Source organism: Epinephelus fuscoguttatus, linkage group LG12 (assembly GCF_011397635.1).
Source record: "Epinephelus fuscoguttatus linkage group LG12, E.fuscoguttatus.final_Chr_v1".
NCBI lineage: Eukaryota > Metazoa > Chordata > Actinopteri > Perciformes > Serranidae > Epinephelus > Epinephelus fuscoguttatus.
The window spans coordinates 14,328,562-14,356,231 of NC_064763.1; the positions used below are offsets into that span (position 1 = coordinate 14,328,562).

The window sequence follows — 27,670 nt, forward strand, 5'->3', positions numbered from 1 at the left end:
ACAAGACCACATTTTAAGACTCCGATGTAGCCTACAGCCCTGTAATGGCGAGTCATGTTTTGCCTCCAGCTAACAAACTGACGTTGTTGTGACGTCAGCTCTAAAAGGGTATTATAATAACTACTACTAATACTACTAATAGTACCTATAGTACCTTTACTGTAGTTACTAATAGTAACTACAGTAAAATTAATCCTAACTTATTTTTCCCTGAGTGACATTGCCAATGAACATTTAACAGCACAAACATTTCATTACAAATATCAAGTCGTACCTAAAGTGAAACTAATTACTGTGAAGTGTCGCAAGTGAAATGATGGTGACATTTTCCCACTGTATCGGGAGACCTCATTGCAAAGCTTTGTGAGCTGCAGTTGTGCCTTCTGTATTTCAAACAGCATGTGCTCTTGATGTTAAGTGGCTTTTGGTGAGCCAGAGAGCATGTAAACGAATCTGAAAATGCAGCTGAAGCAGCATCAGCTCAGATTTCATAGAAAATATAACACACTAAATGAAATCAGTTTATTCAAGCTGCAGGAAATGTCTATGATCATCATCACCACCTGTTATTTTAGAATTAGTGACCTCTATTGTGCTATTTTTTGGGGTGTTTTTCTTTGTTTGTTGAGGGGAAATAAACTCAGAATGAGTGTTTCAAGACTTCAAACCAACTCAGCAGAACAACCAGTGGAAAGCTGTGGAAAGGGAAGACTGTCTCTTGGTTCATCTAGTGTTTTAGATCAAGATATCTGAACAAGTACTTGCAGTCTACCATGATATTAGGTATAGGTATGGATATGCATGGTCCACAAAGAATGACTTCTTTTGGTTTTGAAGACTGTGCCTTTTTAGCCCAGTTTCCACCAAACACTTTCAGTATGGTACCTTTGGAACCAAAAGTAACCCTTCAGACATGGTACCTAGAATCTAGGTCTGTTTAGCGTTTCAACCAGTACCCCTAAATGTGGGCGGGGTTGTTGTCACTCACTGCTCCGTCCAGCACTCGCTGTATTTCCTCATCACTGGTGACACAGATGGAAGTCTGCACCTTGTTTATTGTTCGTAGAACAGGGTTGCACGCCAACATTTTCAGAGCAAAATATAACAGGCTGCAGTGTAAACTTTCCACCTTAAAAGTTGCCGGCAGTTGGCCCAGTGAATTAAGTTTGTTTTTTTTTTCTTGAGAGGCAGCAAAACATCTTATTTTTGTAGTCGTATTTTACTATTGTAAAACTTGCCATGGTATGAACAGTGGTTACAAACCCAGCCATAACTCAGCCCTGAGCAGAGTGACCGTCCTCTACTGACCAATCAGACTGCAGGGTTCACAGCTCCACCTTTTAGTACCAGATCTGTGTGCTAGGTACCACAACAGAGGGGGGACCAAAAATGGCGATGGGGTGGAATAGTTCCATTGGTACCATCCACAACTTTTCACAGTGGAAACGGGAAAAAATGTACTGAAGTGAACTGAACCGTACGGGACTGCTTGGTGGAAACAAGGCTTATGTCTATTGATACGGTCAGGCCAAAACGTCCCCTTGATAGACACACATCCGTGACAAGGTACTTTGGAAGCTACAGGTCAGATTTCTGTAAATATTCATGGTTCCCAGTGGATGAATCTTGGTGTATTCTGGGACCCCTGACCTTTCGTCTAGTGCCACTATAACAACACAATTCCTACTTTCAAAATCAAAGTTGCAGTTTGTTATAGAATGTACATTCATGTTCCCAAAATGCTGAACCTTAACTCCGTCAGGGGGCGTCTAAGGGTACAGATAACCCCGACTCAAGGCCCAGGGGGAGCTTATGCAAAGGTCTCTTTTCCACTTGTAGTGCTTGAGTGGGTGTGAATAAGAGGCCCAATTTGAAAAATTTTGTTTCTCATGTCCACAATTCCTAATAGCTTGCCTGCCTTAACTTGGTTCCGGGCCTCTAAATCACCACCCACATTCCCAATTTGCTTTGCAATTCAAGCAAGTCTAGTGTTTTTCTTATTGATGGCTGTTTTCCATGGTTGGAGAAACAATCCATCAATGAGAGCTTCATATGCGAGATTAAGAAAGGGGAAATCTTCTTGTGCCACATCCAGAAAAACAGCTGCATATATGAAAAATAGCGACAGAAAAATAGCCAGATTGAGACAGCTTCAGAGAATATTATAAGTCACCTTACAGAAATAATAACCCTTAGATCGAGATGTTTCTTCTTGCTCCTTGTAGTAAAACATTTTAACAGCTCCGAGCAGCTGCTATCGAAGCTTATGTTGACTGGAAATGACTGTGGCCGCACAGATAATTAAATTGTCTACCCGAGGCTGAATGAATGAATGGAGTGGAATGGCATTTCAGTGTGATTGCTAGATAAACCCTTTTCATTTTCACATTCCTTCGGGTCTTTCCTAGTGTCACCCTCAGGACAAAAGTTAGACCCCTAATTTGCTTTTGTTCATGCATCCAAAAGTTTCACATTGTTGGTTGTAGTGATGATTGCAGCCTCTGGGGGACGCTAGCAAGGCACTCAAACTCAAGTTTTGATGTTACCTTATGGAATCTGTGTCGAATTCCTATGAGCATCCATTTAGTTACATGTTTGCAACAACACTCAAAAATCAATTTTGGAACAGCTGTTGCATATTTATCAATAATTACTCTATAATTGCCTAATTTTCCCAAAGACTCATTTACATTATAGTAACACTGGACTAAACTGACGTACATATTTTGACTCCAGGCGTTTCAGCCTCCATTATCTAATGAGATTTTTTTTCCATGATGCAGCAATGCTTGAAATAAATGTTTATATAAGTTGCAGTATGTGCTTTTTAATAGCCACAATACTGGCAGGAGAAAACGCAAAACAAACACACAGCACAGAGTGGTTGAACACTGGATATAACAGAATGCAAATGAATAGTAAATAGATAAATGGGGTTGCTGGCTTTTTTATTATATATCATAAACAAACCACAATATTGCAGCACACTTAAAGCCGTAAAATCCTCCTCCTTTTTTTTATTATTATTTTTTTTTATTTACTGGCATTGTTGAAATTTGCTTTGCACTCATTACGCTCAGTGAGAGATAAAGGTGTTTTGTGCAGCATACAGCAGCAGTGGTAGCACAAAAGCCACTTACATGCTCACTGCAAGCATGTAACACCCTATAAAGCTCTTCACACCCAGTTCTTACATAATGTGTCACAAATCCACCGAGCATCAGTGGGAGAGGTACGGAGTGTGTGTTTGAGTGTGTATGCAGTGGGGGTGGGGTTATTGGAATATAGCTGTGAGAACTATTTACTGTAATTGCTGATGCTCTTATTAATGCTACTTACAACAAGAGAAAGTTGTTTCACTTAAAGGGACAGTTCACCCCCCAAATAAAAAATATGCATTTGTAGTGCTACCTGTAGTGCTATTTATCATCTAGATTGTTTTGGTGGGAGTTGCTGAATGTTGGAGATATCAGCCATAGAGATGTCTGCCTACTCTCCAATATAATGGAACTAGATGGCACATTTGAAAAACTCAACTGCAATGTCTCTTTCAAGAAATCATGACCCGGTTACTCAAGGTAATCCACAGAACTTGTTGTGGAATGGAAGCGTGCATCTACTGCTTGCTCATCTAGCACCACTCAGTACATTTATATGACATCAGAGAAAATCGATTTCTTGTGTTGGTCCGACTAAAACCGGACTTTTGAAATACACGTAAACATGTTAGTCCGACTAAAATCGTACTTAATCTAATTTCTCAAAGTCAGACTAACACACCCAGATAATCGACTGGGAGTTGAGTCACTCCTGCATGTATACAGTCAATCGGACCCAAACTGGCTGAGGCGCTCTGAGCATGTTCCACAGTTTCCGCCTGGGCTTTGATCCAGAAGTCGAAAGCATTAAATGCATAACAGAAGAAGAAGCCGGAAACAACATGGTGAAATCTACATCCAGAGCCGTGCATTTTTGGACTGACGGAATGTACAGAGCTGTAAAGTTGATCACCGTGGTACCAGTTAGCTGCTAGCTAACTGTAGATAACTTGTTTGTCCATTGTTTGGTCTGTGACGTAATAGGTCATCTGAAAAAAGGTCCAATACTAACAAGCTGAAAGGAGGCATATCGCCACCTAGCCAGTGGGACATACTTTGGTCAGTAAATCAATTCCCTTCTCGTGCTTGCATACTGGGACAAGGACAGTAGTCCAACTAAATGGCCTAGTTGAGCAATACCTGTAGCTGGACTTAGCTGTGCATGTAAACGTACTTACTGACCTAGGTAAGGTTCCAGCTAAGTTGATGAAAAAGCCATTAATGATAACATCTCTCGCTGTCTCTAGCATGAGCCTCTCATCCATAAGTAGATGCATGCTTCCTTCTGCGCTGTGTTACTGCTCACAACAAGGTCTGTGGATAATCTTGATTAAGCAGGTCATGATTTCAGGAAAGAGACATTGCTGTTGAGATTTTAAAATGATTTTTTTTTTTTGGCACTTTGAGCACCACTAGCCAATCACCATCTAGATCTGTTTCATTCAATGAGAATGCAGACATCTCTACGGTTGGATATCAGATATCTCCAACACTCAGAAACCACACCAAAACAATCTAGATTGATACATAACACTACAGGCGAGAAGAAACATATGTATTTTTGATTTGGGATTGAACTGTCCCTTTAAAGTCACACTAATAGAAAGACTGTAGGGATGGCAATGTCAGTTTGTCAGCCACTTTGGTTCAGTCTGTAATATCTCTGCATCTATTGCCATAAAATTTTGTGCAGACATTTATGTTCCCTGTAGGATGATTTGCAATAAATTTGCAGCAACTTTGACTCTTAATTTACTGCAATTATCTGGTCAAGATTTCAATTTGTTCAATACTTTGGTGAGTTTGTGCTCAGAAAATGTGAGAAATTCTGTCATATATTTTTTGATGATATTAAGTCTTTAATTATTTGTGACTGAGAGAATATCATTTAAGAGTTTTATATATAACTGCCTTAACAGTGACCCCTCTAGATATCAGCTCTGTGTGTTTCTTTGACACTTTAAAGCAATGCAATTTATTAGCAATTCAGTCAGATGCATTATCTTACTTTTGAATGAATCTCAAAGGGGAGTTTCTGCTATCACCAGCTTTAGCTTTGGTCTATTATGCATTACGTGACTGAATAATGCAATCAAGATGGGAAAAGAGGATATTGGCACTGAAAAAGAGTCTTCATTACAACTTTACAGCAACAAACACTGGCAGGCTTTAGAGCAAGGCTTCTGTTGGTTGATATTCATATAGGATATTCTAAATATGACTTTCTGAAGGAGTTTCACATGTATTATTAGTCACAGTGGATTAGGGCAAACATTCACCTTTTTTTCTTGTTGTACCCCCAATTTCTACATGTCAGAGGGTGAGTTACAGAAGTATACTCCTGCCACCACGAGAAAAGATGCTCTCATAAATGAACATAATAATTGTTCATAATAATTTAAAATGTGTTTTTTTTATCTATTAAAACAGACATGAAGATGCTTTTTTCTATGGACAGATGGACACCTAATGGGATACTGTGCACACAAAATAACCACTTAAATAGTAAATCAGTAAGTCATGTTGTGTTACCTTGACTTTGTGGAGATGGGGAACATATTGATTTATTGATTGATTGAGGATCATGTTTAGTACAACTGTATCAGAACATTCATTTACAAACTGTCGCACAGCTCGTGCTATAATCCAAGTGACATTCATCCAGTTGTAGGCTCAGTACTTCCATTTTCCAAAACACTACAACATTTCAGAAAACACTACAACATTTTAGAAAACACTACAACATTTACACTTCAACATTTTAAGACACACAACATTTCAGAAAACAAAACAACATTTGGTGAGGTCAAACCGGAAAAGTAAACAATGAAAACACTACATTAGAGAAAGCACAACATTTCAGAAGACACTACAACATTCTATAAAACACCACATTTTCCAAAACTCTACATTTCCCAAAACACTACAACATTTCAGAAAACACTACAATATTTTAGAAAGCACAACATTTCAGAAGACACTACATCATTTTCCAAAACACTACAACATTTACACTACAACATTTTAAGAAACACACCATTTCAGAAAACAAAACATTTGATGAGGTCAAACAGGAAAAGAAAACACTGAAAACACTAAATTTTAGAAAACACGACAACATTTTCCAAAAAACTGCAACATTGTAGAAAGCACATTTCAGAAAACACCACATTTTCCAAAACTCTACAACATTTTCCAGATTACTACATTTCAGAAAACACATTTTAGAAAACACATTTTTGAAAATTAAACATTTCCCAAAACACTACATTTTAGAAAGCACTACAACATTTCCCAAAACACCACAACATTTTAGAAAACAAAACAACATTTGGTGAGGTCAAACAGAAAAAGGGAAATACTTTTTAACAGTGATTACTTGTTGCTGCTTGGATGCACTGTTTTTCACTCTGCGACAAACGGAAGAACTTCTTCTTCTGTTTGATTTCTGGTCTGAAAACCTTATGGAATGTTTTTGCTGTTGTTAAATGTGGTCTCCATTAATTCAATTAATGTTTTCCGTGGAAATATGCATGTAAAACAAAATTTTCTTCACAAATTCATGGTAACACAGCACAACTAATTGATCGACAAATAGTCACTTTGTGGGTGAAGTATTCCTTTGAATGTTATAGTGGTGTATTGGATTATCTGTAAATGAGGAAACACCAGGTTGAGAATTTATTCAAAAAATAATGTAACACTGCACAACAAACCCTTTAAAACTTCAAGGCCATGCCAATGTGAGCATATTCAGTCACCTCTGTAATGGCTCCATTGTTGTTAGGATTAATTTACTCCACTCAGGATTATGAATTTGAAAAACTGCAGCTGTTTATTTTCAGTTAATGACAAAATGCTAAACAGTCAGTGTATGATCCATTGTAATGTGCCACCCACCAGGGCTCTATAAAACCATTCACTGCTCAGTAAAACACATTAAAAGGTACACAAAACATCAATAATGGAACAATACAAATTTGTGAGCACCTCTGTAGTTACTCGACAAAACACATAAATCTTTAACAGGTGAAGGCAGTGGAAAGTGATGGGAAACAGATAAAATGCTTTGTTGATTTCTACAGTTGTGAATGTTATGTGCACCTCTGGCACACACTAAGGCGCTGCAGGCTGCAGTGTCTTCTGTTTGGACTGGGTCTTTTTCATTTTTATAGCCACACATAAAACGTACGCTTCTTTTAAAAATGACATACTGACTTATCTTGTTATAATCTAATTGTGGATAATACCCTTGACACACTAGGTCGCCTTTAAACATGCCAGCTATGTTGCTGCTGTAAAAGAGACACTAAAGGCAACAGTCCACTAGAGACACAATCAGAGACTTATTGTGGAGTCTGATCACTAAACTGACCAATGGGATCATCTGCCACAAATTCTGTATGTCATATCTTTGAGCTTCCCTCTGACACACAGATTAACTGCACTGCCTCCTTCAAATCCTCACCGAGAGGGATTCCACTGTTTGAAGTGGTCAGGCCATACAAGGATCTTGACCTTTTCCTGGCTGCCTCCAGCCGTCAGTCGGCTGTACTAACACAACATTCACATGGCAAGCAGCTTGGTTGAAGGCTTGTTCTGTTCTCAGAGATCGTGGTTGAAATGACAGGCTCCAGTCATTTTACGCATTAAATTAATCTTAAAAAACATGTCACAGATTTTGACTTTGATGTTGCCTTTTGTTCAGTGGCGTTACCAATGGGGCTTCAGATAAAGCTGTTTATGTATCTTTTTTAAGGAAGGACAACTAGACTATTTGAAGAACAATGAATTACCTTACATGTTTAGATATATAACACATTAATACAGGATTGTTGTGGAACTGGTTACTGGTATTAGTCTGCCTGCTCCCACCAAAACATGACCACATATGTCAAATGTGTAACGAGCTTATTTTGACCCACGCTTACATTTATTGTTAGACGCTGGCTTTTAGTGACTGTAGTAATAATTACAGGAGAAAAGGAGGTGACGTGACATAGCATGAAAAGCTCTAAAGTGCACATAATGTCATACAAATGTCAAAGAATAGTGGGTGGGAGGGGTGTTGGATGAGTCACAAAAGCACAGGACTTTCACTCAGGAGACAGGAGTTCAGATCCTGAAGTCAAGGTTGACCTCCTTCAATAACAAAGTAGTCTAGTATGCTTGTATGTGTAGCATGCTATACCAGTGACATATGTGCAGTCCAGCAAGTGACTTATATGACATTATATTTGTGACAAAAATACTTATTTGATGTCAAACCACGATCCATCCATCAGTTTTCATCTGCTTATCTGAAGCCGGGTCCCTTCATCATGCTGCCTTTGCATTTTTACACAGACAAGCTTCAACCCGTGGTGTGACGTATAACATATGCGTCAGCAACACTTTATACACAATAATATTGGCATAACCTGGCAATAACCATCATTTACCATCCCTGTTACACGGCAGCTGATCTCGTCCTCGGAGGTTAAGGATCTCCTTGAACTCATTGTTTTCCCAATTTGCAGACTGCTGTTGTTCTTCTTTGAGTTAGCTGCTAACTGCTAGCAGCTACTTTTTAAATCTCCTGCGGTGGGTTGCACGCATAACATCACACCTGTGCCCCCCATGAACCCGTCCTGCCTACTGCCCCATGTATATAGTATTCGTTTTGTGGCTGTTACTGCCACCGATGTTGGCTTAAAGGCGAGACGACTCTGTTCCCCCATTCCACGATTGTACCTTTTATACAGAGCGGCGAGGCAGTACAACAGCATGGAAATCCTGCCTTGCAGAGGCAGTGTAAAAGGGGCAATTGTAAGCACTAACATCAGAGAACATGGCAACACTACGACTGCAAGCACGCTCAGTCGACCATGAAGCTAGTCTGTAAACTGTTATGGATGTTTAAAATGGATAGTTTAAGTGTTAATTTCACCACTCGCATTTCTCTTTCAAATACGTTTGAGGAACCTGGGCTTTTGGTAAACAATGTGATCATCTGGCCACTTGTGTTTCTTGCCCTGCTCGACCTATTTTGCTATGCTATTCACGCTGCCTCATACATATCAACTGTATCTTTACATTGTATATAGCCTGTGGCCATTAATATGGTAAAGAATGCCCTGATATGTAATATTGCTGTACTAGTACACTTGTTCATAAAGATTACTCAGAAATCAACTCCTCACACAATCAGACGTGCTCACACGCATCTGTGAAAACATGCAATCAGACAGGACTGCCTGCAATCAGACATTGGCAAAACACAAACACAGTCTCTCACTTTCTGTCTCTCTCTCTCACACACACACACACACACACACACACACACACATAAAGGCTCAGGCCCAGTGCACAAAAGATTTGTTATTTTATCAGCAGGAGCCACACCAACAAAAAAAGGAGAAAATGATTATATGCTGTTCACTAAGCATGCTGTCACATACACATGTTCCTCGAAATGTCAAAGGGAAATTATTATCTCTGGATTGGTTGTGGCGATCATAAGCAGAGCAGAGAGCAGAACGGCACACAGCTGTTAAGTATACGAATTAAGAAAATATACCATACTGTATAAGATTACTGTATGTTGCATCATGTTTCTGATTGAGACAGGGTATGAATAAATGTATTTTTAACAGTAGGACTTATAAAAGATGCAGTGCTAGTGCTATTACTACTAATAACACCACAGGGAGCGGCAGGGTGGGGAAAAAAGATACATTGACAGACTGATGCCCAAATTAATATTTGATATTTTCAGCAACCCTTTTATCCTTCAATCCTGTGGACAAGTGATTTGTTATTTACAAAATAAAATCCACAAATAAAATTGATGTCAGCCTGACAGTGGGTTTGATTTCCTGATGAAATCTTTCTCAATGTCATGCTGGCCATCTGTGTGACCTGACTTATTATGCATACATTTCTTATTGAATCAAATGGAAACATGCAGCTGTTAGCCCAGGCGAATGGAACAAGGCTTTTTTTTCTTCTTCTTTCCATTGCAGCCTTAGTGAATTTGGGGCCTGAGGCTAGCTTTGTACGGTGCAGTTTGGAGTGTCATTGTCTGACAACTTTAATCTGGGATTGGCTGCTTCGACTTTTTGACATGGATGGCCGAGGGCTGAAATCCAGCCCACTCTTCAGTGCCATGGGCCAAATGTGTTAGTGAAAAAAAGTTGGAAACACCAGAGGTGCACGACACCGGCTAAAACTTAAAAGATACACTTTGACAACTTTAGCCACATCTATTTGTATTTGTCAAAGCATGAAGGGGCTGTACAGCATTACACTGCACAATACTGGACAACTACATTTACCACCATAAAACAGTACTCAGGCAAAGTACTAGCAAAATAAAAAAACATCTATTTTTTAAATTTTGTTCTTGATTAGCTTAAATTTAAAAAGCAAAAATAAAAAAATAGGATTATACTACAGCATGTTTGTAGAACTGAGGTAATACTGGATAGTTTTGGCCCCTTGTAAAAACAGATGCTGGTATTCGTGCAAGTTTTACTCGTTTGTTACACATCATGTATATTTTACTGTTTTAATTTGTTTTTTTGTTTTTGTTTTTTTTAAAGTACACCAACATTCTGTTGCCTTCCAGATAGCCAGTGTTTTTCTGTTCTTACAGTACATGACAATCATGGACTTGCTTATAAGACTTGTAGACCTTGTAATCTTTCCTTAAAGCTGGGTATATTTTGAATTATTAAGAGACTACTGCTAATACGTGACTTTCAGTACACACACTACAGCCCAGTTGCCACAAGAAACCTTTGACATTGTACATTCCTGCTAACCGCAGATATGTTACATTTGTATGTTTCATACTTACGTCAACATTTCTAAAGTGATGTAGCTTTGATTAGATGTACATGAGCTGACTGTCATTGGGAGGAGGAGATGGTGAATGGCATGACACCACTGTATACTGCTGAGACCAACAAACAACAAAACCGACATTGTGACATTTCCAGCAGCAATTGTGCCACCAAATGGATATTTTAAGCCAACACATGACCTTTTCCTAACTATTTCCAAGTGTTTTTTGTGCATAAACACATGTTCGCACAAGAAACGTAAAGTTTCAGCTATCGCTGTTAAGCAGTCCAGGCCGTTCTCATTTCGAAGCTGTCAAATACAACCCCTTGGGCATTGATTCCTGCACACACACCGACAAAACCAACACATTTTTCATTCAAATCTCGTCACATATCGACGTTTTGTCATGGACTTTTAACGTCGAGTTTTGATGTGCACTGGGTGCAGTGCATTGGTTGTCGATGTTCTGAGATGCTGTGTCAACTTAGCCAGTTACATGCATTGTCTGTTTTAAAGATACATTTCCATTTTCACAGGAAATTTACAGTTTGCATACAGTCGCTTTCAAAATAAAAGCACTACGTTGGTACTACTGGACTTTTTTTTTTTTTTTCAATAACAAATGCAGGAGGTTTTGTTTTGCCAACACATGCACATGGTTGGGTTTAGGCAACAAAAGAATGTGGCTGGTTTTAGAAAAAAAGAACAGGGACTGGCTTTACAATCTTACAGGATTCGAACATAGGCCTCCCCAGTGAAAGTGGATGGTTGTTGGACCCATCCACCACCCCTCCCGCCAGCCCTACTTGCCCTACAAACTACCGCTGCTTTAACTTTCACTGTTGTTCTGCCATATTTCCCCCTTTCAGGTACCGTCACACAATAACGATCAAACAGGCATCCTTTTTTGTCAGACTTCAGTTTATACACTGCAAAAACTCAAAATCTTACCAAGAATATTTGTCTTATTTCTAGTCAAAATGTCTCATTTCTAGTCAAAAAAAAAATCTCATTACACTTAAAATAAGACTCATCACCTAAAAAGTTACTTGTTTTTAGGCAATTTTCACTTGTTTCAAGTAAATTTTCACTTGAAATAAGTAGAAAAATCTGTCAGTGGAGCAAGTTTTTTTTGCTTGTAATAAGAAAAAAAAACTTGCTCAACTGACAGATTGTTTAAGCGATTATTTTAAGTGTAATGAGATTTTTCTGACTAGAAATGAGACATTTTGACTAGAAATAAGACAAATATTCTTGGTAAGATTTTGAGTTTTTGCAGTGTAACTCCACCAGACAAAACCGTAATTTAAAGAGGGGTGGTCGAAGGGTCCAACAACACTGGACTTTCACCCAGGAGGCTGCTGTTCACTTCCCATGTAAATGCTGGGCCAAACTGTGATGTTATTCCAGACCTAGCCTTGTGCGTTTCTTGCAGAGTTAAATAAATGTAAATACGCTGTGTTTTACCAGCGTTGTAAGTTTATTTTAAAAAAAGACTGAATGTATCTAATGAGCGGAAACTGTACATTTCCTGCGAAAAATGAAGTGTATTTTCAAAGACACAATGCATGTAACAGGCGTAAAATGACACGGCGTTCTAGAGCGCCAACAACAGATGCACCCAGGAAGTCTAGCGCATATATGTAGACGTGAAAGTTCACTTACCAAACGGCGATATGTGACGAGTTGGGAGTGAGAATGTGTTAAGCAGTCACTTCGAAACTAAAATGTTGTGGAATCTAGTCAAGCACTTACAGTGTATTTCAACAGTTTTTGAAGTCTCTGCAAGCAACTGGGTGATGATGGTGTAACTCTGTAGAAAATCAAACAGACTAAATGTTCCTTCATGTGTAATCATATTTACCTTTTCAAGTTGCTTTGAAATGAAGAAAACCCAGCACCATGAGGATGTACAAAGACATGTTTAGTGTGCTTTGGAAAACAGGAATTTAAAGAACTGTATTTTGTCATTGTCATTGAACAATAACTCTCCAACAATGAAACCCTTCTGTAATCAAATAATATTTTCCAGCAGCTGCTGGTGGTTGCTTGTGTTGCCTGAGAACAGGAGGCCAATAACGCAGTGATTTATTCCTTTTCTTGACTGCGCCGTGGTCTAGATTGATGCAGATTATCGTAGCATTCCCACCTTCCAGGCAGTATACTGCTTGGGAGATTGGAAAGATGTGCACTTCAAAGCTTTGCTGAATGAGTAACTGAGCTAGACGTGTGCCTCCTAACTTCTTCATAGCTCCTCTGACTGATTGACACCGACATACAGCACGTTGGATATTCTTCTTTTTCCAGCTGTTTGCTCAGAGTATGCTGTTCATCTCTTCATTTGTCCAGTGGACAAATGCATATGTGACAGCGCCTTTGTGTTTGTGTGTGAATGCCCACGCTCATTTGTGATGGAAAAAGGCAAAATAAGTGATAGATTTAAACATTTGGAGGAAATGCATTAAGTGCAGCTCAGACTAGCAATTATATATTACTCCCACCATCTCTGATGTGTCATTATCATAATGTCTATTTCAGTTATGTGAGTTTATCTTCTAGTGTACTCATGCTGACGTGCAGGACTGTCAGCTGTAACTAAGTGCATCTCACTGAAAGCTTTGACGTGAGCGCTTTGTTTGAAGGTAGTGTATTGTTAGTCCCGTCCTCCTGCCCCTCAGTTGGTTAACTTGATGCTCCCACACTTGTCACACGTCTCGATGAGCTGTCTCTCATGAAAAGACTTATAAGCAGCTTCCATAAAGGCTTCACAGGTATTGAAGAAGCACAGTCAATTCACTTGCATTCAAAAATATCAACAGTGAGCTCCACCTTGTATTTCACAAGGGGCCAGAGAGGACATGTGTGGCTGTTTGTCAGTTTTCTGGCGCTCATGAAATATTTATCCTCTGATCACAAGGAAATGTTCTGACTTTATTTTGAATTGAAAAATCTGATCATGGTTGCAACTGTTTGTTATATTGAGAAAGTGTCAGTAACATTATGTCAGGTCGCTGAAAGTACCCTGTGTAGCTAAATTGTTTCTCAGCAAAACATAGTGTTTGTCCTAGTACACATGCCAGCAGAAGATGAGATTTTCCCATCTGGAAACCAACTTTTCAAGCTGGCATATTTGGTCTGACTTAATAGTGACACACATATGGTGGTGATCTGCACTGATGATGACTTCATGATGATGATTTTTTTTTTTTTTTTTTTACCTAATATTTATAATCATGATTTTTGTCTGGTCATTGTATTAACTTTTGTTTTAAATGACCGAATTGTTTTGCTTTTATGATCTACGGATGTATTGCTGCTTGTTTTTTCTAACTGTGTTTTGTAAGGTGTCCATCAGTGCTCTGAAAGGCGCCAAAAAATAAGATGCATTATTATTATTATTTATACAAAACAAGGATTAGAACTTTTCTCTTACCTACAATTAGTGGTCAGAAACTCAATGGGGAACCTTCAAATAAGAATATTTTTTTACCCTTCCTTTAAAACCTCCTTTACTCTATTGTCATAAACCTTACTTTGAGAGTTACAACTCAGCTTAACAACAAGTCATTATCCATATAACATGGTCACATCCATTCTCATTCTGAAGTCAGTAAATACCGCTGCTTGGTCAGTGATCACTGTGTCAGACACTGACAAGAAAAAGCATCCTACAAACAAACACGGGACTTTCATCCAAGAGTCCACTGTTTGCTTCCCGTATAAATGTAGAACTAAACCATGATGTTTTTTTCTAAATCTAACTAAATGCTTTTGTTGTTGAAACTTAACCACGGACGGTTGTTGCACAAGGAAATAAATGTAAATACAAGGTGTTGTAAGTATATTTAAAAACAGAATGCATGCATCTAATAAGCAGAAACTGTACACTTCCTGTGTATTATGAAAAGACACAATGTATGTAATAGGTGTAAATTGACATGTTGTCCCAGAACGTCAACATCCGACGCACCCAGGATATCTAACGTGTCAATTATAAACTTCAAAAGTCCCCTGAACAAGCAGTGATTCATCATGTGAAAATATGTTGCATGGTGACATCCAAATTGCTGTATTTGGCACAGATAGATGTCTGGTGACATACCAAATATCACACTGTGTTGTTTGTCGTTTATTGATACTTTAAAGTGATAAATGTTTGCACCTAGAATAAGGTATTAATGCAGAAAGGCAAGTTCCCTTTCATTCTCAAATAGCTAACTCTACTTAATTATCAATAGAAGCAATCCCCTGACCAACTTAGGGCTTCAGATGTGCAGATAATGACCATAAACAGCACAGATTACTGGATCACAAGCAATTAATGGCAAATTAATTTACTCTGATTATCGTCAGTCTACAGTGCAAAATAAAAGTTAATTAAAAAATATTAAAATTACCAATAACTGAGCAAGACCCACACTGTAACTGAAGTTAAAGTAGTATACCAGCTTATCTGCAGTGTTAATATTCTTAACAAAGAATCATGTACTGCACTGAAGGCTCATTTCGACTTCCTTTCTGTATGAAAATAGACATGACATATGACAAGAGCACTGAGTACGGACACAAGGCTTAGTCCGTGTCCTTTTATGCATCTGACATTGTACCTAAATGAGCATCAAGTATGCAGTGATTTGATTGATGTTAGTTTAAAATCTCACCTCATACCAAAAATGTAACTTTGACAAAAATGTGGACTTGGTTCACGGCAATGAATGGCATGATCTAAGCAAGTTTCAATGATAAACATATTCATTATTTAGTTATTTACATATGAAATGAATTGAAACCTGTGGATAAGTGACACTGTAAAGATAATTCAATACATTTTCTGGAACCATGCTTCTGTTGTTGTATGTAATTGATAGTAAATGGACTAAATCACTGGTATGTTTCTTTAAGGGAAAAAGTTTTTGTGATGGTACCCATAGGTCATATTCCATAGACAGCAGGTTATACAATGAAAGGTCGTCCGATAATAAACTGTTCCAGTTACAGGCTTTGGCGCTTGTTTTTTTTGCCTTTGTTTTTCAAAGTGGCACTTCGACCCACCTCCCCCTCAAGGCTTTCATGCCAAAAATGCTCTTTGAAATGTTAAAAAAGCTTCATGTTGCAGCTTTAAACAGCCTTCTCCCACCACAGTGTCAGAAGTGCTTTTCTGTAGCACCTCTGACAGTGTCCTAGGTGGCCACGGCACATGGTTGTTGTTGGCCATTAATTAGTGTAAAGCCCACCGCCTCCCCGTACCATCTTCCAGCGTGTCAGAGTTGTTTATTTAGCACAACAGGAACAATTAAGCAGCTGACAAGGCAGCCGCCGTTTGAAGTCCTTCGCACTACCTCCACTGGCTTAAAACACAACTTAGTGGACACCTTGCAGCACCCTGCTGCTGCCTTGTAACCTTCAGCGGATGCCTTGAAATGCATTTTGTAGTATGTTAGCGTATTATCATAACCAGATGCCCACCCTACCGCCCACCTCTGCACATGTTTGAAAAAAAAATGAGGTTCACTTCTGAATATTAAAGACAGCAAGGTTCATTTATTTAGGGCTGTGTTTGGGCCACCAAGGGATGCTCATTTGAATCTCGTTTGTTAAGCTGTCTATCCTTATCTGTCAGCATCAGAGGATGCAATTTCTGTCTTCCCACCTCATCCTCCTTGTCTCCTAAATGGCAGGGATATTTAGAGGTGCTTGACAACTGAGGCATGCAAATTAGCAGTTGATGTTTCGTGAGTTCTTTTAGTTTCTTTTGCTTCAACCCCCCCCCCAATCCTGAGTCGGTCCTTTTAGCCTCTTTGTGAGAAGATGTTATTTGTGATGCTATTTTTGCAGCTATGTAGGAGGAAAGTGTAAGGGGGAATTACAACCACTTTAACCATAAGTTTTCTCTTATCCTCAATTGCAAGCTTGGCAAAACAATAGCCTCTTTATGGTCTGTTGTATTTTGGAAGAGTATCCAACCCCAAGTTAGAGCCTGTTTATAATGCTGTCATATTTAGTCAGTGTGAGACTGAATTTAAACTCATCAAAAGCAACACTGGGCAGTAGACAATGTGATCTCAATGGTATGCTTGAAATTACCATGACCTCTAAAGTGCCTATTACATGGTAGTGACACAAATTGTGTTAAAGTCATGTGGTGGCAGCACGGTTGGGTTTAGGTACCAGAACTACTTGGTTAGGTTTAGAAAAAGAATGTGTATTTGGTTGTTACGTACGTGATGCAAGAACGATGTAAAGTGACATAAGCACATCATGAAACATGTTGTAACAATTTAATGGAAGTAATTACGTTAGGTGTAAAGAAGTCTATGTTGGCCTGTTGTCTCACATGGGACATGAGCAGCACTCTCCTGGGCGATAGTCCATTGTTTGTTGACCCATCCACTGCCCCAAGCTCCGTACATGGACTTAATTGATTTTTATGTTGTCTTCACACCAAATGCGATGCAGATTTTTGCATCACGTTTCTCTCGCGTGAATAAGCGTATGACGTAAAATGCCACTTGCTTCATTCGCTCTGCTTAATTTGTGTACTTCACGTCATGCGCATCACATCCATCGAATTCACGTCTAATCGTGTCTTACTTTTTTGAATAAGGGCCAGATTAGATAATGTAAAAGTACCTGGGCAGCTGCTTCTTGCATCAAACTGGTCACCGCTCCTGAAAGTGGTGTCCCACGCTGTTGACGTTACCCTTCTTGGTTGAAGGGCTGTGTGTTGGCAAGAATCTGGCAATACCATGTGTTTCATGATACAGGGGTTAGGATTCAATATATTGGAGTGGGAGAGGCAAATGAACCACTGAGGGGATCAAAAGTGATCTAGCTTGATCAACCAATATTGCGTAGTGGTAGTATAGTATATTTTGAACAACAAACCGTGAGCGTAAAATCGGTCCACGGGCCAAGACTTCGGACGTCCCCGGCCTATGGGTCATAACATTATTGAACCAGGTAATTCATGAGTCAACCATGACAAAGGATTCTGATTGACTTTCTCTTGGCACTATTTCTGTGGTGTTGAACGTATTTTCAACACAATACATGCCACTACAGCGTAATGCCCTGTTCAGAGGTTGTGGTCATTTCATGTATTTCTGTGAGACCCATTTGGAGCAAAGGCTGAATCCACTGAGAGCATCAAATGTCAGGACTGGGCTTACAATGCAACTACTCAGATTACACAGCATCAGACAGAAAATGGCCTGATCTGACATATATGGGGCGTCAGGAACAGTTTTATCCTGTATAGTGTCTCATAATGTAATTCTCATTCCCTGTCTCGCTGCATCACAAAGCATTAATGGAAAGGGAAGGACATGGATTTTTTTTTTTTTTTTTTTTCCTTCTCTTGTCTACGGTAGTTGGATAACATCTAAAACAAGCTTGCTGACATACCTAATCCTTTGGACATCACACAGGCTGTGAAAAGCACAAGCAGTTGCTCAGTTTGTTTCTTCTTTTAGTCTGACATGTGTCTCAGCCAAGTCACAGAAATGACTTTAAGTATGTGTGTTAATGCTTATTCTATAGCCCCTTTTCCATAGAGATGTGCTACAAGGCTGTGACTAAGTCCCTTCTTTATGCTGCCTTTGCATTTCTGTATGGGACCAAATGCATCATTCTGCTCCAGGGTGTGGTTTTAAATAGTATGCCGCCATCGCAGAAACAAAAGAAGTGTGACAGGTTTGACGTTTTTCACAACAGTGTCAGCCTCTTGTGTGATATAAAACATACATGTCGGCAGTGCTTTATAAATAATTACAGTGGCAGAAACATGACAATAAATATATTTACTGCCCCTGTTATATGGTGATGATCTTGTCCTCTGCCTGGAGGGTAAGGAACTCACAGACCTCATTGTTTTTCCCAATTTGTGGACATTTTCAGCCACTGTTCTTCTTCTTTGAGTTAGCTGTTAACTGCTAGCAGCTATTTTTTTTAAATTAAATCTCCTGTGATGGGTCATGCACATAACATGTCTTCAAAATGTTGCATCCATCCTGCTCATAGTCCCATCTTGCCAGCTGTCCTGTTTATACAGACATAGTTTTGCCGCTGTTACTACCTCCCATGGCGCCTTAAAGGTGAGACAACTCTGTCCTCCCATTCTGTAGTGGCACCTTATATACAGAACAGTGAGGCGGCATAACGGCGCAATATTCCCGCCTCAACAGGCAGTGTAAAAGAGGCTTATACATGACTCTGTGTTTCTGATGGGCTGCTGTGTCAGTCAAAAGTATTTGTCTGATGAGATGACGATAATCTGCTGGGCTGAACAGTCTGCACCTTTTTTTCAGTATTGTGGTCTGATGTGTTGCACAGTATTGTTTCTCTGTTACTGAGGAGCATAAGCAATTCAAATATAGTTGGCTGATACCCTAAATTGTTGATTTGACCTTTCACTTTGACTGCCTGTTTGTGTTTTTCCATATCCTTGCAGCCTAGAGCATATGTGTGCGCTGTATCTCATCAGAAAAATATTGTGCTGGGGACCAACATAAGTAGCAGCCACCACTGCCGAGCTGCCAGGTGCTGGTGTTGTGGCGATCATTTAAAACAAAACAAACCAAAGCCACTCAAGGCATACCATCAACCTCGACAATGGATGCAACCCCAAAGCAAAGTCTGAGATGTTATTACTGCAGTTTTTCAAATCAAAATAACATACAGCTACAAAGAATCCATTTTTCATTCGTCAGGCAAAGATATTGTTTGTGAAACAAGGAAGTGCAGCAATCTAAGTTGTGGCTGATGACCGATGACGGCCGTGACCAATTTTTCTCAGCCCACAGGCTCGTACTGTTTCTCTGGTCACTCAGATCTATTTATTCCGGTGGACACGCATTAAAGGGTTTTGGTCTGCCACCTGCTGCACGTTGACACTCATTAAATGTTATATTACATCAACAACACTTACTCAAGAAAGGAGAGTTAGAGGACTTCTGTTCCTTCTCTTGTGCAGAAGAAGCAAAGTTTTAAAGACAAAACATTTGCAGAGCTTATTGAATCCATTGACTTTATGCAAGTGTCCTCACGCATTGTCTGCAGAGCTTGTGATCAATTGTTGCAGATGTCTTTAGCTTATATCTGCTTTTCTCTTCTTTTATATCAATCAACTTTAATGTCTAGAACAGGTAAAATTACCCTGTTATTTCCTGTAAGCAGAGTACATAAATAAACAGAAAAGTATATGTACTTCTGTGTAGTACAGATGTTTTATTCTGCTCTCCTATCCTATTAATCCTCTCACGATGTCTCTCATTTATCTTGGGACCCCTTGGGGGGCCCTGAGTGACAGATTGAGAAACACTGTCCTATCAATATCCATTAATATTCTTTGGAGATATCCTTTCCTATTGAGTGAGATGTTCTACCTGGTTTTGTGCTCTGAATTTGTTGCCGCTGTGCTCTGTCATTTAACAAAACTGTCACATTTGAAAGTGGCCAGATAGAAATTATTGTCTCCCCACAATCTTTTGGGTCGTCTCTTTGTTTAGCCCTGATTTGATTTATATTACTTGCTATCATGGAGACAGATAGACAGCCCTTACTGGGTAGGTTTTTACTGTCTTCCTGTCGTACTGTGTTTCTTTTTAATCCCATGTGTGCTGATCATTTCTGTAGTCATGCCTCTGTCCTGTTTTCCATTAATACACCTGACAGCCCTTATGTGCTTATGTGAAACCATTCATATCTTACATTGTTACATTGTACATTATTATGTAGCTAATGCATTGAAACTTTATGTTTCCTTATGTTTTAACTGTGCTGTGATCAACATGTGGTTAGGTTTCAGCACAAAAAGCACTTGGTTATGGTTTGGAAAAGACTGCGTTTGAGCTTAAAATACCCAGTTTTGGTGGCACCATCCTGGCTAGTAACACAGCACTGTCTCAGTGAAAAACAACCACCATTCATGACACTATCCCAGCAAGTGACACAGTGATGTCTCAGTAAAAAAACAATAGTTTTGGCTATTGGCTTTAACAGGGGTCTGCAAGTTGGCAAGCATCTCACCCATGTCATGCCATCCACCATCTTCCCCCAACTTCCAATAACAAAGTAAGCACATATACTATGTCACTTTAGATACGTTGTTATTATATATTCAAAATGTTTAAAGATAACTTTATGGGTTTGCAGAAACATACAATGCCAACATTTTCCTCTGGTGACTGGGCTTTTTATTCTGTAACCTCGAAAAGACCTTTTTTTTGTATCACATATCTCTATTGATTCTGAACATAATACATCACTCTTTCTAAAATGGTTTGGTTGCATCTTTCAAGTCTTCCTCAAAACATCTTCCCTGCCTCTCAATGAACTCTGAACCTTCTTTTCTCTGTTGTATATTTTATGTAATTGTCATGAACTTGAGGATTGAATTTGAGTTTTTTCCGGAGTAAAATACATTCTCATAAGCCAGTTATATTGGATCAATTTAAATCTACACTTAATAGTTAAGTTTTGTGCTTGATAGCGGGTCTTTTTTTCTGTTCCTGTCCTGTAATATCTGTCTGAATGCCCTCTGTCCACACAATTCATTTGTAATGACGATTTTGTAGACACATTTACCAGTTTTCGGAAGGAGATCTTCCTTTTAGCATCGTGGTCTGAGTATTCAAGTACTTCAGTGATACAGTATACCAAAGAGGACATTAATATGACTGAATCTTAGAGCAAATTAAACTCTATATTTGAAAAATATATTGAACAAATTATCTTGAGGATCCTAAATTTATCTTCAACATTTTCAAAGGACATGAGGATGTTATCTCTACAAAGGCCTGAGATCTTCTTTAATCCCCTCTGAGCCCAGGGCCTAAATCCAGGCTTTACCTGGTGTAAATAATGTGTTACCCCAAATGGGAGAAAACTGTGATAACCCTGTTGGTTTCCTAAACATATCTTGTGATTCATACCAAGGTGTAATTGTGGTTTTAACAGAAGGATTAGCTGTGTTCTGCTTAATCCTGCAGAGAGTGACAGGGTAAAGATACGTATCAAGAGTCTGTCCTCTGGCAGTGTCTGGACCCATGGTAGATTGGAAGGGTCAGAGAACCAGGGAAAGGCCGATCTAAGCTGGGCTGCTCTAAAATACCAAAAAAGGTTGGGTAGCTGGAGCCACCCTCTATTACATGGTAAATATAGTAGCGTTAAGCAAAATCTTGATCATTCAGAAATACTCTTACCAAAACATGGAGGTATCTTGAAAGTCCTCTTACACTGTGTAGACCTATAGTAGATCGGATGGGTCAGAGAACTAGAAAAAGGCCAATCTAAGCTGGGATGCCCTAAAATACCAAAAAAGGTTGGGTAGCCGGAGCCACCCCCTATTAAATGGTAGATAAAGCTACATCTCAATCATTCAAAAAGACTCTTGCTAAAACAGGAAGGTGTCTTGAAAGGCCCCCAGGCACTCTCTGGACCAGTGGTAGATTGGAAGGATCAGGGAACCAAGAAAAGGCTGATCTAAGCTGAGCTGCCCTGAAATACCATAAAAAGGTTGGGTAGCCGGAGCCACCCCATTATATGGTAGATAAAGCTACATCTCAATCATTCAAAAAGACTCTTGCTAAAACAGGAACGTGTCTTGAAAGGCCCTCAGTCACTGTCTGGACCAATGGTAGATTGGAAGGATCAAAGAACCAGGAAAAGGCTGATCTAAGCTGAGCTACCCTGAAATACCTAAACATGTTGGGTAGCTGGAGCCACCCCCTATTATATGGTAGATAAAGCTACATCTCAATCATTCAAAAAAGACTCTTGCTAAAACAGGGAGGTTTCTTGAAAGGCCCCCGGCCACTGTCTGGACCAATGGTAGATTGGAAGGATCAGAGAACCAGGAAAAGGCTGATCTAAGCTGAGCTGCCCTGAAATACCATAAAAGGTTGGGTGGCTGGAAACACCCTCTATCATATGGTAGATATAGCAGTGTTATGCTATATCTGAATCATTCAAAAAGACTCTTGCTAAAAGATGAGAGGTGTCTTGAAAAAAAGGCTTGCTACTCTTATCAGAATTGCAATTGCTTTGGGTTTCTCTTGCTTTTTTGGATTAACCAATACACCTGTGGTAATGTATGTGTTCTTTTCTTTGTCCTGTCCAGTGGTGAGTCAGAACCTGGTGACAGATAATGTGTCGGTGGTGGAGGGCGAGATGGCGATCATCAGCTGCCGGGTGAAGAACAACGACGACTCTGTTATCCAGCTGCTCAACCCGAACAGACAGACAATTTACTTCAGAGACATGAGACGTGAGTATCAGGCATCATTATGAGTTACATTACTGTCGTATGTTCTGTCATCTTTAATTAAGGGGTGTTCTTGTGTACTTAAGCGTGCTTTTAAAGTAAATTGATTTTGTTCTGACCAGAGGAAAACATCCATTAATATGTACATTTTGTTCAGAGTCATCACTAAAGCAGCCAATTTTCGATTTTCTCCTTCATATTTCCACTGGCATTTGACAGTGGAAGAAAAATAAGATACAAATATGAACTTAACAGACTGGTGGGACTATTGTTGGTGTGCTGTTTTTGTTTGGCCTTGTTTCCCGTAAGTAGTTTTGATTTGTAGTTGTTTGTTCAGCATTTTGGCTGCCAATGCCAGAACACAGGGTCAGGGTTCGTTCCACTACAAAAATGTAACATAATTAAAAATGTAGGCAGTTAAGGCTTAATTAGCTCTCTGGTGTGACTACAGAGCTAACTAATCATCTTGAAACAATGTCTAAATGCTCCCAAGTTGTTATAACAAGAGGTTTTCTTATGTCTCCCATGTTTCCGTCATGGCACAAATGCAGCATTAGAACTAAGAAAGCTTTCACAACAGAACATATTTGACTTCACAATTTAAGTCCAGTTTCATCTTGAACTGGCATACCATCATCATGCTATCAGGGTGACTTTACAAAGACATTTAAATATATGGTCCAAGTATATTGTAAAAACAGAAATTCTTCTTTGTGACATCTATGTGTAAAGGAAAACACAATCTCGGTGTTAAAACACAGTGCAAGAAAATCTTGTCCTTCGTAGAGCACCTAAGGGGCTATTATGAGTCTGTCAGAGGAAAAAGTAACTCGCCTGCACAAGAGAAATCATTCAGCACTGCCGTGTCTTTATGTGATTGATATGGTATGTGTGTAATTAAAGTCTGAAGCCGCTTGATGTGATCAGATGACATGGAAATCAATCCCAGTGAGGCATTTATTTATGTCAGATTCGCTGGTTCATTTTGCAGGCAGTCATAAAATTAGACAGACTTTTGACATTTCATTTACATTTGGTAAAAAAAATAACCCAAGAAGCAGTTTGAAGACAAAGCTGATAAATTAAGCCAAATATCATAAAATGTGTTAAACCAAATCATGCGAACGGAGCCGGCAGTAAAGCTTCAAAACATTGATTAATATTCTCTTACTTTACTTGCACTTCCACGGAGCTGCATTAAGTTTGACCCACATGTCTGCAGCAGGATTAATACAGAATGAGGTTAATACAATCCACCAAACATGTTTCGCTTTCAGCGTGCCTGCTTTAATAAAAGCAGCTCATATCCCTAAACATTTAATGACCTGTTATGTTTATTCTTATCTTGCCCAATTATCATGTCACAGCTCTAATTAGCTGTGTTGAGCTGGACATTCTCTGCTCTGTTCTGTCGTTGCCAAGTTTTGGTTTCTTTAATTATGCTTTTTAAACCCCTGAGTGTAGAATGTTGAGTATAACGTATTGACCTCTGTAACTATATAACAATATTATGCTGTAAGTTCAAAATGTACAGAGGTTGATGTGATTCATTAAGAACTTTTACAGCCGTGTAGTTAATACAGCTCTCAAGAGTTTGCATCAGATCCTAACCCCGTCTGCTAAAATATTTTTTATTTGCAAATATTGTTTTCCCATAAAATGGGCTCCCTGCGGCTGCAGCATGATACATGTTTATGTTAAGGCAGATAAAGCACTGGGTTTGGTTAGTGAAAGGTTGTGGTCTTAGGGTGATGGTTAACCCCACCCCCCCTTAAATAAAACTACAACAAGACCCTAACATTAACCAAAGGTTTAATTAGACCAAACCAAACAACACATGGGATGCAGGACTATAGATGGGCCTATCAGGCACAGGCCCAGGGGCCCAAAGTGTGAAGGCCCCCTCTGGCCTTAACCTGCAAAGTGTCACTCAAATTAACACATCCTGACCAGGAAGAAACTCAAAAGCCCCGCTTCCACTGAGCAGTCCAGTACGGTTCAGTTCACTTCGGTTCAGTTCAGTTTAGGATGCATTTTTTCCGTTTCCACTGTGAAAAGTTGTGGATGGTACCAATGGAACCGTTCTGTACTGTCCCCATTTTTGGTCCCCCCTCTGTTGGGGTACCTAGCACACAGATCTGGTACTAAAAGGTGGAGCTGTGAACACTGCAGTCTGTTGACTGGTCAATACAGGACAGTCACTCTGCTCAGGGCTGAGTTGTGGCTGGTTTTGAGGCTTATTATAAGTGTTTATATCATGGCAAGTCTAAAAACTAAAACTGTAAAATGAAAGGATGTTTTGCTGCCTCTCACAGCAGCTGTAGTCTGAGAAAAGAAATCTGAATTCACTGGCCCGACTGTCAGCAACTTTTAAGGAGGGACGTTTACTTGTAATGTTACTCAGTGCATGAGTTGATGACGTGAATTCATCAGCACACCTTAAATTTCAGTATGACAACTTCGACCATTACTTTAGTTTTTATTGTCTCTCTTGGATGACATACACTTTTAGTAATGAATGGATCTTCAAGCGTTTACATACCGCATTATGTGAACTGCGTATATTCTCATCCTCACTTAGAGAAAAAAAGCATCATGAAACGCTGGCCGGCTTCACTTGCCTGAGAAGGATTAAATACACAAAGCTGCTATTTTTAAATATCCTATCGAGACTCTCACGTACGGCCTGCTCTATTTTGTTCTGAAAGTATTGGGGTTCAGCCTCGTTCTGCGGACAATAAACAAGGTACGTACATTCCTCTGTGTCACCGGTGATGAGGAAATACAGCAAATACTGGATAGAGCAGTGAGTGACAACAACCCCGCCCACATTTAAAAGTACTGTTTGCAGTGGAAACACTGAACAGACGTAGGGTCTAGTTACCATGTCTGAAGGGTTACTGTTGGTTCCCAAAGTACGTACTGAAAGTGTTTGGTGGAAATGGGGCTAATATGTCCACAAAAAATATGCAAAAGAACCACCAAGACACAAAAAAAGACTACAGTGAGACACAAAACCACAAAGAAATGCATTACAATAGCAAAGAGATGCAAAACAACAACAAAACAGAGGCAAAAACCACCACAGAATCTGTGTTTCTTGCTCCTGTGTAGGAGAGGTGGTGGGGCCCATTGTCTCATTATCTGTCCATGCGAGGACATGAACCACAAACTCTGGTGTCAGGGTCCCTTGGTCCCAATGCACAACCATCGACCCTAAAATCCTCCCTATGACTTCTGTATTAAGTCGTCACACTTCCCAGATTAAAAACAAATGATGCCTGTAAACGTAATCCAGGCAGCAATCATGTTTCCTCCAAAATGTATTTGGCAAATCAAACTAGTCAACATACTGTGTAGGAGACAGGTTTGGGTATTCCAGCCATGCATATTAGACAGCATGATGTAGAGTAGAGTATTGGAACATTTCAGAACAGGATGGGGTTTTACTTTTGTGTTTAAATTTGTGGAAAAATTGAGCATGATTTGAAAAACTGTGTGAAATCACTGCAATCGATCTAGCAAACTCCCGCAATGCTTGTTGTCTAGACTGGTTAATCACAGGAAGAAGATACATGTGTTAGGTATATTTCTTGGTATGAAATACAAAATGGCTTTAGCACTGACCTGGAGTTTAGCTGTTGTTATAGCTGTAGTCAGCTGTTTCAGCTACTGGTCCTCACACTGCTCTCTTAGCCTGACGCATGCCGAGCTCCTGTGTGTGTGTGTGTGTGTGTGTGTGTGTGTGTGTGTGTGTGTGTGTGTGTAACCCCACTTCTACACATTGCCACCAAACAAAGATCCATTTTCCAACATCTGATGAAAAGAGATAGAGAAAGAAATGCTCTGTGTTTATATCAAATTTGAACATCCTGTTTCATCACCAGTTCATACTGAATGAGTCTAAAGACCTGAACTTTAAATATACATATATATATTATCAGCCTATTCTCATTCCCAGGGCGTCAAATACTGATGCTTTGTAACACCCCTGGACCCCTTGGTGTGTGATATTGACACTGAAGGTAGCCTTTGGTGTCTTTACGAGATGCACTGGGCTTTAAACTAACTCCAGTGCAAACCCATCCATGGCAATACTTGATGCTGAGAGCTACTGACATGCTATAAAGACTGAGAATGTCAGTGTAGGGCAGGAGGGAGGTGAGGTGTTTTTGTCGCCAGCCACCAGAGGGGGGTCAAGATATTTTGGTTTCACTTCTGGGGAGCTGTCATGCTGTCCATCTTTATATACAGTCTATGGTGGAGACCAAAACCAGAGCTAAAAGGAGAGTGAATATTGGACTGACCAATGTTGTTGCTCCATGTCTGCTGGATGTAAAAGTAGGCAGTTATTTGCTGACATGTTAGCCATGAGAACTTGATAAGCTGAAGTGATATGTGGACTTGAGTGTCCAAAGCATACAGTCTTATGTTTATGGTTGGATACAGATGGAAAAAAAGTGTATATAAAATGAATTTGAAG

The 27,670-nt window shown here is 39.5% G+C and overlaps 1 protein-coding gene across 5 annotated transcripts in view; it reads left to right on the forward strand.

Moving 5' to 3' along the window:
• The window catches only part of cadm1a (cell adhesion molecule 1a), a 591,315-nt gene that overhangs the window by 419,430 nt on the left and 144,215 nt on the right, over positions 1-27,670 (forward strand). For all 5 annotated transcript variants that reach the window (XM_049593071.1, XM_049593070.1, XM_049593073.1 and 2 more), the window contains one exon: positions 23,044-23,190. In XM_049593071.1, the coding sequence (XP_049449028.1) occupies positions 23,044-23,190 (147 nt within the window). The remainder of the gene's footprint in view (positions 1-23,043; positions 23,191-27,670) is intronic.